This window comes from Carassius gibelio, chromosome A3 (genome assembly GCF_023724105.1).
Source record: "Carassius gibelio isolate Cgi1373 ecotype wild population from Czech Republic chromosome A3, carGib1.2-hapl.c, whole genome shotgun sequence".
Classification (NCBI taxonomy): Eukaryota; Metazoa; Chordata; class Actinopteri; order Cypriniformes; family Cyprinidae; genus Carassius; species Carassius gibelio.
Window position 1 is genome coordinate 26,744,784 of NC_068373.1, and position 12,599 is coordinate 26,757,382.

A 12,599-nucleotide genomic window follows, 5' to 3' on the forward strand; every position below is an offset into this window, starting at 1 on the left:
AAGATTTTCCTTACTTTCTAAATATTACTATTATTTTTATGCGACAAATGAGGGAAAACTGCACAATTTCACATAAATTGCAATTTAGTGGCAGTGACACGTGGCTTTGTGTAGGGTTTACTAAAAGTGCATACTCGTTTTCAGATGTAATTGACCCACTGTATTTTTCCCAAAGGTCTGTGCGGAGCAGGAGGCAGCAGCAGGGCTCATCCGTGTACGAGTCTCAGAGCGTGTCTCAGATCGTGACCCCGACTGCTCAGAACGACCAGACCCTGTCAGATTTGAGTTTCACCAGTACAGCCAGTGATGCATCTCTGATCTCTAGCCTGCTGGATCAGTCCACGCTCAGACAGAGCTCCACAACACACACGTACTCGGGTCAGTGGCCTTTCACGAGTGTGCAAAAAGTCAACATGAAGTCAAAACCATCCTTGTTTAATTTCCCTAAAAGGGCAGTTCACCCCAAATGAAACTTTGTCCTCAGGTCATCCAGGATGCAGCTGAATTTGTTTCTTCAGCAGAACAGATTTGGAGAAATGAAGCATTACATCACTTGCTCACCAGTGGATCCTCTGCAGTGAATGGGTGCCGCCAAACAGCTCATAAAATCTTTCTCCAAATTAGGGCTGCACGTTCTCAAGTTTTTCATTAACCGTTAACCGAGGCCCTTAGCGGTTAATACTCGGTTAACCACAGTGTGCCATAGTAACCATAACCATAGTAATTTCCGGACATTGGCCGAAAAAAAAAAAAGGAATGTCCGACAAAATTTAATCTCTCCGGTCAAATTTTCCTATTAAAACTGCCTAATAATGCCGCCCATTAACACAATCTGAATTTGAGAATAAGCCTAAAATGTATAAGGCAAAAGGTAACAAGCAGACTCCGCGGCCGCCTCGCTAAGGCTATGACTATGACTATGTTTGACACGTACAATATTTGAAAATCGATAATTATTTATTTATTTATTTAAATTACATTTATATCTGAATTTATGTCAACCTATAGACTTTCAAATATCAAAATGTCATGAATTAATATGTATTTATGTACAAAATGACATATAAACATATTTTCCTATTATACTTTGCCTGGAAACGCTTCCAACAAGGCGTCGGTTCTATTTCTAGCATGCACGCGTCGAGCCGCGCGTCTCACGCAGGCAGTCGGCAAGCTCTAACCTGTTAACATGGGAACCGAATTAAAAACAGACACGCCACGCAGCTGAGATGCTTTCGCCACGCATCCAGTGTGTCCTGACCGGCCTAATGATGCCCGGGTGTTGGCTGTTGAGATTACAACTACGAGGTTGTACTTGAAGTATATCTAAGCACTGTATTGCAATACTTGCATTTTGCCCCGTCACTCGTATTAGCCCGCTTCATATTAGAAAAATGACTTCTTCTTGTGGACATTACAAATGTCTGGGAGCGCTCTGGCGGTCTCTGGTGGTGCAAAAATGTATTACAACTAAATTCAATGCACGCCATTGACGTCACTTAACCGAGCAAAATGTTTCACTCGGTTACACAATTTTTAACGGTTAATCGGTTAACCGGTTAACCATGGACACCCCTACTCCAAATCTGTTGCGATGAAGAAACAAACTCCACTACATCGTGAACGTCCTGAGGTTGAGTGCATTTTTGGGTGAACGACTCCTTTAATCAGTTGTTGTAATCTTTCATGAAAACTCGCAAATTATCAAATGTAATTGGCATCTTTTTTTGGCAAATGTCAGACTGTATCTATTGCCTATTTAATCCTGACTGTTGAAACTATGAGACTATGCATAAGCGAGTGTTTTTGTAGGAAACTCAAGGTTATGTTTAAGTTAACTGAGTAAATAACTCTGTTTCTTGCTCAGACCTGAAGATCAGGTCGGGTTATCGTCGGTCCTCTGTGAATCACATCAGGGTGAACAGTGTGCTCTGACTCTTTTTATTAATGTATTTGGTATTTTCTTAATGTTGTGTTCAGCACGGAGAAGAAGAAATGCTCACAGCTCTCTGTTGGAGAATGGAGACCTCAGTAAAACAGAGGCGCACACTTTTCTGGCTAACGGCTATATCTGTAAAGACTGCTCGTTCCACGCCGACGGGAAGGAGGATGAAATGGCATGCTCCTTACCGTACTCCACATCTGTGTCTTCAGCGTATCAGACAGCTGCAGACGCCACTATGACCACTTCTCTGAACAGTGTTGACAAGACAGGTGAGGACATGATCGGGTCAGTTCACAAACATCGTTTCCATTTTCATGCCTCTCCATATTTCAGAACACTTTATTAACGGGATAGTTTACACAAATCAACAAAATCTGAAGAAAAATGTGCTGCTTCATCAAAACAGATTTGGAGAATTAGAGTTAGAGATGCACTATTATTAATCATCACTTGCTCACCAATGGAACCTCTGCAGTGAATGGGTGCCATCAGGCCAAACAGCTGATAAAAACATCACAATAATCCACAAGTAATCCACCACTCCAAGCCATCAATTGACATTTTGCAAAGAAAAAAGCTGCAGGTTTTTAAGAAACAAATCCATCATTAACACTTAAAAAAAAATGTATTTAGAAAGAGCTATTATGGATTATGTATAGTCTATGGACTTTGTTCAGAAGCAATAGTGTAAAGTTAAAACACCTTGACGATGGATTATTTTCTTACAAATACACAGTTTTTCCCTTCACAAGATGTTAATTGTTGCACGGAGTGGTGTGGACTGTTTGTGGATTACTGTGATGTTTTTATCAGCTGTTTGGACTCTCATTCTGACGGCACCCATTCACTGCAGAGGATCCATTGGTGAGCAAGTGAAATGATGATGCATTACTCCAAATCTGTTCTGATAAAGAAACAAACTACTCTACATTTTAGATGACCTGAGGGTGAGTACATTTTAAGCAAATTTTCATTTTTGGGTGAGACATTTCTTTAACCCACATATTGTGTGTTTTTGTTTCAATAATTTGTTCAACATCTTGATTTTTGGTTCGCCGTGATTATTTGAAGTATACCAATGAGGACGGCAACTTAAATGTAAAAGAAAATAATCTCCCATTTTCCATTTGGAAATATTTCCAGTTGCATTATGTGTAATTTTGTTGTAATACTATGTGTTTATATGTAAAATCCCAGTCGCCTTTTGTGAAATAAAGTGAAAAGCATGCTCAAATATCAGATGAGCAAGTGCTTATTTTCTGTGTGTGTGTTTCAGCTCATGACAGCTACTGTGGCAGTGTGAACGTGCGAGATCTGGTGACCACAGACAGCCATCTCAATCTCAACGGCTCACTCTGTAAGTTCACACAGGATTCCCAAACAATCCTTCAGTGCAAAACTATTAGAACATGGGACATGGACTTTTATGTGTCTTAACATTTTGTATCATTGAAGCAGCATCAACAGAAGTCTATTTTGTCAGTGTACTTGTATTTTGTCACTTTCAAAGTGGTCTTTTTAGCTGTTTTTCAAGAATGATCCCTTTTTGTTGGGTAAAGCATGTTAGATTAAGTGAACCACATGCCGATTAGAGTAGATTTCCATGTTTGTGACCGCTGAGCTCCAGATTATGTCTTTGTACAGCTATTTTATTGGCAGAACCTAAGCCTGATGGTCAACAGAGCATGTGATTGACCCATTCTGAATGACAGCCCAGTTTAAGCATGACAAATGATCCTCTCATCTGTTGTCAAACAGAGAGACACATGGGAAATGAAAGGTCTGGGACAATAGACATATCTAAGATCTAAATTTACCACACACTTGAGCTATTTGTGAAGTTTTTATGTAGCCGTCCTGTCCTTATATACTAAGCTTTTTATAATGTATGTTATATTTTCAGTGGTTTTCAGTCATTTTGAAAGTATTATTTTATAGATTGAGATTTAAATTTACTGTACTTTTTTCAAAAGTTTGGGATCAGTGCAATGTTTTTGAATGGGGTCTCATCAAGGCTGCATTTATTTGATCAAAAATACCCCAAAAATAATTGAAAGTAACTGTTCTTCTTCTCAATGTTTTGTGGAAACTCTAAAGCATTTTCTAAAGATTCTTTGCATAGGATCTTCAAAAGAACAGCATTAATTTGAAACGAAAGTCTTTTGTAAGATTCTAAATGTGCTATACTGTCACTTTAAATCAGTTGAATGCATCCTTGCTGAATGTATTCATATATTTTAAAAGTATATTTTACTGACCCCGAACTTTTGAACAGTAGTTTATTATTTTGAATTTACTCCAACACGTGTGTCTTCTGATGCTGATGTTGTGGCCCCTGCTGATTTTCAGGTGATGACTGTAAAGGAAAGCAGCACATGGAGATGCACACGGAGCACAAACACTATTCCTACACCCGCCATGTATTCGCAGCCTTGTGGGCCCTTGTTTCTTATACAGGTTATACACCTTCAGATCTTCACTCACATTCCCAGTAGACATCGACTTCAGTGTCTCATGCCAGTAGAGAAGCTGTTGTGTGTCGTCTTTCCACAAGCTTTCATGACAATATTTGTTTTCCGTCCGTTCGTTAGCTGAAAGAATTTGCCGCTGTGTAAGAACTGAAATGGACGTGGTCTGATTGTGTTCTGTTTTGATGGTACACACTCAGGTTACGGGCTTCTGCGGGTGTGCCGAGGTTTCGGCTCCGCCGGTGCATTCGTGACTCAGAAGCTGAAGTCCGTTCTGTGGTTGGCAGTGTGTTCTCCAGGTCCATATAAATCCAGACTCCAGCATGCTTGTCTCTGTCTCTTACTTTCTCCTTTCTCTCGTATCAGTGTGGTTTTTGGCTTATTAGACTCTTGCATCTATTTGATCATTTTTCAAGCTCAGCGATCCCTCTTGACTTCTGTCTGAAGAAGACAAATCATTTTAACCAGCACTTCCTTTCTTAGCTTTTCAGCTCTGGTGGTTGGAGTCCATCCATCTCTGTTTCTGATTCTTTGACTAATAATTCTCTTCCCTAAATCATTTAAACCTGTCATGCTGCACGTGGCCTAACTTTCACTCCATGTAACTTCCTCTTCTGCTCTTGCACATGTGCTCCGAACAGGGAAAGCAGCGACCGGCGCCTTCTGGTGGCTGGGAACGGGATGGTATCAGCTGGTCGCGCTCATGTCTCTGATCAACGTCTTTCTTCTCACCAGGTAAAAGTTTGAAGTGTTTAGTCCTTAACATAAATAATGGCTCTTTTTTTAATGCACTATAATCATGTGCTTGTATTGTTTTTTGCAAATATTGTGACTGGTGTGCCTATGATAAATGTTGTTTCTGAGAGTATTTTCTCTGTCTCTCAGGTGTCTGCCCAAACTACTGAAGCTTCTTCTGTTTCTGCTACCCTTACTCCTGCTGCTCGGTGAGATTAATAAGACTGATTTGAAATTTAAAAGTCATTTAAATGGTGATATGGCAAAAAAAAAAAAAGGTTAATTGGTTGATATCGATTATTATGATAAATATTAAATCTTTATTTCTTTCACGTTTAAAGGCTAGGCTTCTATGTTGAAATTGTAGAAACCAGTTAAATATCATACACAAACAGCACCTAAAATACCATGGTAAAAAATAGTTTCTAGGTATTTGTATAAAAAAAAGAGTAGCTTAAAAATACATTTAGTACAAATGCACAAACGCTATAGCTTGATTACAAAAACTATTGTAATAATATTCCATATTCCAACATTTAAAACATATCTATATTAATAATATAATACAATTTGATATAAATATCCCACATAGTTGGCACAATACCATGATGCAGTTATTGTTGCTACAGTAGAACCATGGTAAATGATGGAGATTTGTTGATTTCAGCGCTTTCATCCGGTTTTAAACTAGTTTAAATCACAAAGCCAGTTGTGTTCTATGAAAAAAGTGTAGCATTGTACATATTTACATATGTTAAAACACTTGAAATACTTACATATAATAGACTCCAATACTCATATTAGTGTAATATACAGAGACAGTTATATTAAAAACAGGCCATTCATTTTGGTGGCACAGAAACTGTTATAACGATCCACACATTCCTTCACGAAACCACTGGCACTGATGAACAGCCACAGTCGTGCAGTCATCTGACTGTAGTTCTACCCAGATGGGTTTTCTTATTCTCTTGAATTACTTTCACATGTATTCAGGATTACACACACACACACACACACACATTCTCTTTCTTTCTCCCTCATCACAACCATGATTGAATTTGACTGTGTAGCACTGAAATCCCTTTGAAAAGTGTCTTTGTGGTTTTTATTTTGTTTATTTTTTGGGTACCAGAATGTCCATAAACTCCTTATATCAGCCTTTGATTAAAGACTAAGTGATTTTTAGAGATCCTGTCTTTTAAAGTTTCTCTTTCTCTCTGTTTATAGGATTATGGTACCTCGGTCCACCCTTCGCTCTGTCCTTCCTTCCGGCTGTAAACTTGACAGAGTTGAAAACAGCAGTCACCTCTTTCGCATCACTTCCACCACTCCCTTCTCTTCCCTCTTTCCCAGCATTCCCTTCTTTCACAAAAGAACCACTGGTTGAAGAACAACACATCCCACCTCCGGTCGTCTCACAGGTAACAAACCAGGACCAGTCGCTATAGAATGATATCTGGAGTCAAATCATATGTGTAAAAAAAAAAAAAAAACTGAATTCTAATCTGAACACTTTCAGACTGCATCAGAGTCTATTAGCAGCGAGCGTTTGGCTCGGCTCGAGCAGCGTGTTGCGGCGCTGTGGGAAAGTGTCCAGCAGGGGGAGCTGAAAGCCAAGCAGCAGCACGAGGAGGCCGTGGGTTTGGTTCAGTCCCTTCAGGAGCAGATGAACACACGCACCGACAGAGAGAGTCTCAGCCTGTGGGTCTCTCAGCTCCTCGAGCCCAGGTTCACCACGCTTAAGGGAGAGATGGAGAGAGACACGGTCAGCAGGGCGGAGGTCAGAATGTGTGCTCATCTCATGCTTTATTCGTTAGGTTTCATATTCTCTGTTTACTTCAAAAAGGATCACCAAAAAGTAAATATTTTATGGGGCTACTCTATATATATATATATATATATATATATATATATATATATATATATATATATATATATATATATATATATATATATGTATGTATGTGTATATATATATATATATATATATGTGTGTATATATATATATGTATATATATATGTGTATATATATATATATATATATATATATATATATATATATATATATATATATATATATATACTTTTTACACCTGGGAATTTTTGCAAATTTATATCATATAACAAAATAAAATATTTTATTTAGCTGTTGTAATATTGTTTTTTGTTTTTTTAAGTTAATAAAAAAAATGGAAGTTTATTTCACAGTTCTGCTTTTAATGTTAGTAGGTAACAGTTTTATTCAGAAATGTCATTAATGTTTTTAAAAGATATTTCCCTAAAAAAGTTTACTTCTCTGTCAAATATGAAATAAAATACTTGCTGTATTTGTTATCTAAATATCATTTCTTCCTCTCCCGATGTCTTCCAGACTGAGGAACAGCATGTGCAGCATCAGACGAGTCTTGAAGCTCGACTAGCAGAGCTGGAACTCCTGCTGAAGAACCTGAACTCTAGAACTGAGGTATATCCCACACTCTCACACTTGTGACCATGATCATTCTCCCATGTCTTCAGACTCAGAAGTTGCCGATGTTCATCACTACAGATGATTAAACTTTAAATTGTCACAGAAAATACTATGATATTGCAACAGTTAATATAAAATAATTAAAATGCCATGCACTACTGTTCAAAGGATTTTAGTGTCTCATGCTCACCAAGGCTGCATTACCTTGATCAGTAAAAATACAGTAAAACTGTAATATTGTGAAATATCATTACAATTTAAAATTACTGTTTTCTATGTGAATATATTTTCAAATGCAATTTATATCTGTGATGCGCAGCTGGATTTTCAGCATCATTCCTCCAGTCTTCAGTGTCACATGATCCTTCAGAAATCAGTTTAATATCTGATTTACTGCTAAAGAAGCATTTTTTAATTACTGTTAATGTCTATACTGTCACTTTTGATCAATATAATGCTTCCTTGCCTGATTATAAGTAATAATTTATAAAAAAAAAAAAATGTAAGTATTGATCCTACTCATTCATCTTATTCTGTCTGAATTTTCTTCTCGATCAAAGAAAATCCATCTAACACAGCAGACTCCAGTACAGGCTCCTGTCAGGTAGACATGCTCATACATCACCAGCAGAAGCTGTCGTTTTTGGCACTTCCTGTCTCAGTATTAATGTTTGCTCTGGTGTTTCACACTGCAGTGTTGGAGTCTCTCAGGAGAAGCATGATGCTTTGCTCTCTGAGGTTCAGAGGCTGGAAGCAGAGCTGGGCCGCATCAGAGGAGACCTGCAAGGAGTGATGGGATGCAAAGGAAAATGTGACCAACTCGACACCATACATGAAACTGTATGTAATGTTTAAATGGCACATAATACATTTGTCCTGCTTTTTTAACTTATATAAAATCAAATTTGTTCCCCAGGTGTCAGCACAGGTGAAAGAACAGTTGTATGTGCTGTTGTACGGTCGAGACCGAGGTGAAGCAGAGATCCCCGAGCCCCTGCTGCCGTGGCTGGCATCTCAGTACGTGCGCTCTTCTGACCTCACTGCGACCCTCATGACCCTGGAGCGCAGCATTCTGGGAAATCTGTCCCTGCAGCTGCAGGAGAGCCAACAGCAGCAGTTCTCAGCTGAAACAATTACTCAGACCGTTGCCCACACCGCCGGGGCTGCTGGGATGTCAGAGGAGGTACAACCAGCTTTGCATCACAGGAATATATACATATTAAAATGGAAAATAGATATTTTAAGTTGTAATAGTATTTCATACTATCTACAGTTATTGCTGTATTTTTGATCAAATAAGTGCAGCCTTGGTGAACATAAACAACATCTTTAAATAAATTTTACTGACTCCAGAAGGGAAAATGTTGCTCTTTTAAAATAGACACGCTAACATCACATCTAAACTAAAATGTCAAGTTCATTACACATCAAGCAACCAATCTATTAGAATATCATTCAAATGAATTTAATGGGCCATATTTGTTAACATGCCAATGCCATTTAAATCTCATGTTTGCCCTCTATCTCCCAGCAAGTCCAGCTGATCGTCCAGCGCGCGCTGAAGCTGTACTCGGAGGATCGCACCGGACAGGTGGACTACGCTCTGGAGTCTGGAGGTAAGCACGTCTGCAAAACACATATATATGAACATCACTGACCCTGCAAAGAGGTATTTACGTGAGACCCATGTGTGTGCAGGTGGCAGTATCCTGAGCACACGCTGTTCTGAGACGTACGAGACAAAAACCGCACTCATGAGTCTGTTTGGGATCCCGCTCTGGTACTTCTCGCAGTCGCCACGTGTCGTCATCCAGGTAAAACCTGTCAATTACTAGCATCATACATAAAAATAAATGTAAGACCCCGATGTGTGATGTCAATTTCTGTCTGCCTTGCAGCCGGACATGTACCCAGGAAACTGCTGGGCATTTAAAGGCTCCCAAGGTTATCTGGTGATCAGGCTCTCTTTAAGAGTGATCCCTACCTCCTTCTGCCTGGAGCATATTCCCAAAAGCCTCTCACCCTCTGCAAACATCAGCAGCGCACCTCGACGATTCTCTGTCTATGTAAGAATGTGCACTTATGTCTGATGTATGAGTATGTACTTGCATATATTTATGGCTATTTATGCTTAACCCAATGAGTTTTGTGTTAAGAAGTGGTCTATAGTCCCACGTTGTGCAATATGTAATTCTTGCCGTCTGTGTCTGCAGGGGTTAGATGACGAATACCAGGAGGAAGGGAAACTGCTCGGTGACTACACTTATCAAGAAGATGGAGAATCACTCCAGATCTTCCCTGTTATGGTAAAATATGTGCATACGGAATACGCAGGATGAGCAGAATCACCGTCATTTTCATCAATTTAATTTACTGTATAACATGGAATGATACGTGATTTGGTCAAATTCATTTCATTTGAGAAAACTATAGGAAAGTGTTAAAACTGTATGCATTCTTTATATAATAAGTATTTTTGATAGTAAATTTATAATAAGTATTTTTGATAGTAAATTTATAATAAGTATTTTTGATAGTAAATTTATAATAAGTATTTTTGATAGTAAATTTGTAATAACAAAGAATTCAGAAAAATTCTAAGACAACACAGAATTTCTGAAATTGTTACATTTTAATAGGGCTCTATTAAATGTACTCTTAAAATGTTAATAGATTATTCATTTGTTAATGTTTTATGAATGATCTTAATTAGACATCCTTTTTGGCTAATAAAATTTAATTAAAAAAAACACACACAATTTGGGAAAATAAATAAATAAAATGGAATTTGAAAATAAAAAGAGGATGCTCCAAAAGATAGGCAGCAGCTGTAAAAATATTTAAATATAATGAAACATGCACCTTTTAACCCATTATTCGTGTGTTATTTGTTTCTTGGTGCTTACTGTTGTTAGCTTAGCAACATGCAGTTTACTTTTTGGCCAAATTCCGCATTGCATGTATAATTTTTTAGAGAAATCTACCCAATAATGGATTGCAACAAGCTAGTAAAAAAAAGAAAAAAAGAAGTGTTATTAGCAACTTGCCACTGCCAAAATCTTTTGGAATACATTGAGTCTTGAGTCTTCCATGCACTTTATGTTCCATACCAGTCTTTAATGTAGTTTCATTTTAGTTATGTTGCTTACAAGGTATTGAATTGAACTGCGATGAAGTTTAATTTTGCCTTTTTTTCTCTGGCTCTCTCTAGGAGAAGAATGACAAGGCCTTTCAGATCATTGAGATGCGAGTGCTGTCGAACTGGGGTCATCCCGAATACACCTGTCTGTACCGCTTCAGAGTTCACGGCGCACCTCACACTCCGTGATCAGGCCTCGCTGTACATTACTATATAACCCTTTATGTACATACAGGAAACGCTCGGACTTGCTCGGATGCAGCACGGACTAAACTGGGCTTGCAGCTACCTTTCTAAAACTTTAATACGAATGATGGCCGAAACAGAGTTACAAGGAGCGCAGTGGGAAAGAGCAATGTGTTTAAGCTAAAGGATTCCCACTCGTTTCCTGCCCAAGTCCCTGTTCTTGCACTGATTCATGCCCTCACGGCTGGGCCTTGTATTACGCTCCTGCCCCATGCGCTCTCACACGTAGAGGTATCTGTGCCTTCAGACAGAACATGCTTCTCTCATTCTGTGTACATTGTTTGGTTTTCTGCATGTAGAGAGCTGGGAGGTTCAGGACACACTAGTGTAAGTATCCCAGCTTGACTTCATCCTCGTCCACCGGTCTGCACGGTCACAGAGAGAGGCCATCAGCTAGAAGAGAGACTTTACCAATGATAAACCACTAAACCCCACAAAACCTGATGAGATTATGTCTGGATCATATTCATCCAAAATAAAATACAAAACAAATCCTATTTCATGGTTGCTTCAATTTTTTGCATTGTGACACTATTTTTACTTTTTCAAAATTAAGCACAACATTTTTTTTAAAAAAATCTTAAGGCAAGCTTTCTCATTATTATTATTATTATTATTATTATTATTATTATTATTATTATTAATTAATTAAATAAAAAAAACTAGTTATAGCATTTTCTCAACAGCTTTTCAATTTGTACTCATTTGATTTTTTTATTGTAATAAAGTAAATAAAAAAATACTGTTATACAGAAATATATATATATATATATATATATATATATATATATATATATATATATATATATGATAGAATATGACCCAGACAACTTCTCACCCAACAGGCACTTCATTTAATGCTTTTTAAAGGTTTATTTATTCTCATAATAGTCATAAATTGCAGGAGACACTAGTTTGACCTCCGATGGTTTTCCAGAGAAGTCAATGGATGTTTATGGACCGCATGTGGACTAATACGTGTACATTTGAACAAAACTAGTCATTAAACACTCACTGTTGTTTGTTTCTCATAAGTAGTCATATCTCAGTCACGATACTCTGCAGGAATGTAACTTATTGTAATTAGACCTTTTTAATCGACTTATATCAGTGTTTATTTTACATAAAGGGGTGCGCCCTGTCATTGTCATCATTTTCCTTTTTATTGTGTTTTTAAGCATCTTAGTTAAAGTAGACAATGCACTGTTATGTCTTTCTAAAGGAAATGTAAGTTGCACAAGTCCTGTATGATTCATTGGATCTGTTTAAAAAGGCAGGGGTTGGTTTATTCAACGCTGTGTTGAACTAAAAGAGTCCGTTTGTAAAATACTATTGATTTGTTCATGACTATTTATTTGATGGAAATTTAGCTAAGAAATAGGACTTTGTGCGGTGTGTTTTTGTAAAATGCTTTTCGGTGCATATCGGTCTGTTTATATTTAGTTTTTTTTTTTTTTTTTGTGGTTATAAAATGGCTACAGTACTATGAGTTGTATCAGTAAAGAATTGTAATTTTGAGGATATTTCTAGTAGTATTATTTGTATTTGTTTGTTTTTATAATTGAAGTGTGGATTAAAAATACAGTTTTTTAA

At 37.6% G+C, this 12,599-nt stretch overlaps 1 protein-coding gene across 6 annotated transcripts in view; it reads left to right on the forward strand.

Annotated features, from left to right (window-relative positions):
• Positions 1-12,524, forward strand: part of sun1b (Sad1 and UNC84 domain containing 1b) — a 28,274-nt gene extending 15,750 nt beyond the window's left edge. For 5 of the 6 annotated variants that reach the window (XM_052553347.1, XM_052553345.1, XM_052553325.1 and 2 more), the window contains 18 exons: positions 176-378; positions 1,981-2,214; positions 3,222-3,302; positions 4,295-4,402; positions 4,614-4,712; positions 5,055-5,148; positions 5,299-5,357; positions 6,379-6,572; positions 6,671-6,931; positions 7,523-7,615; positions 8,182-8,225; positions 8,317-8,461; positions 8,538-8,804; positions 9,153-9,237; positions 9,320-9,435; positions 9,520-9,687; positions 9,835-9,927; positions 10,833-12,524. In XM_052553347.1, the coding sequence (XP_052409307.1) occupies positions 176-378; positions 1,981-2,214; positions 3,222-3,302; positions 4,295-4,402; positions 4,614-4,712; positions 5,055-5,148; positions 5,299-5,357; positions 6,379-6,572; positions 6,671-6,931; positions 7,523-7,615; positions 8,182-8,225; positions 8,317-8,461; positions 8,538-8,804; positions 9,153-9,237; positions 9,320-9,435; positions 9,520-9,687; positions 9,835-9,927; positions 10,833-10,949 (2,461 nt within the window). In that variant the 3' untranslated portion in view covers positions 10,950-12,524. The remainder of the gene's footprint in view (positions 1-175; positions 379-1,980; positions 2,215-3,221; positions 3,303-4,294; positions 4,403-4,613; positions 4,713-5,054; positions 5,149-5,298; positions 5,358-6,378; positions 6,573-6,670; positions 6,932-7,522; positions 7,616-8,181; positions 8,226-8,316; positions 8,462-8,537; positions 8,805-9,152; positions 9,238-9,319; positions 9,436-9,519; positions 9,688-9,834; positions 9,928-10,832) is intronic. The other variant, XM_052553348.1, reaches the window with a different exon arrangement.
• Positions 12,525-12,599: the final 75 nt, after the last annotated feature.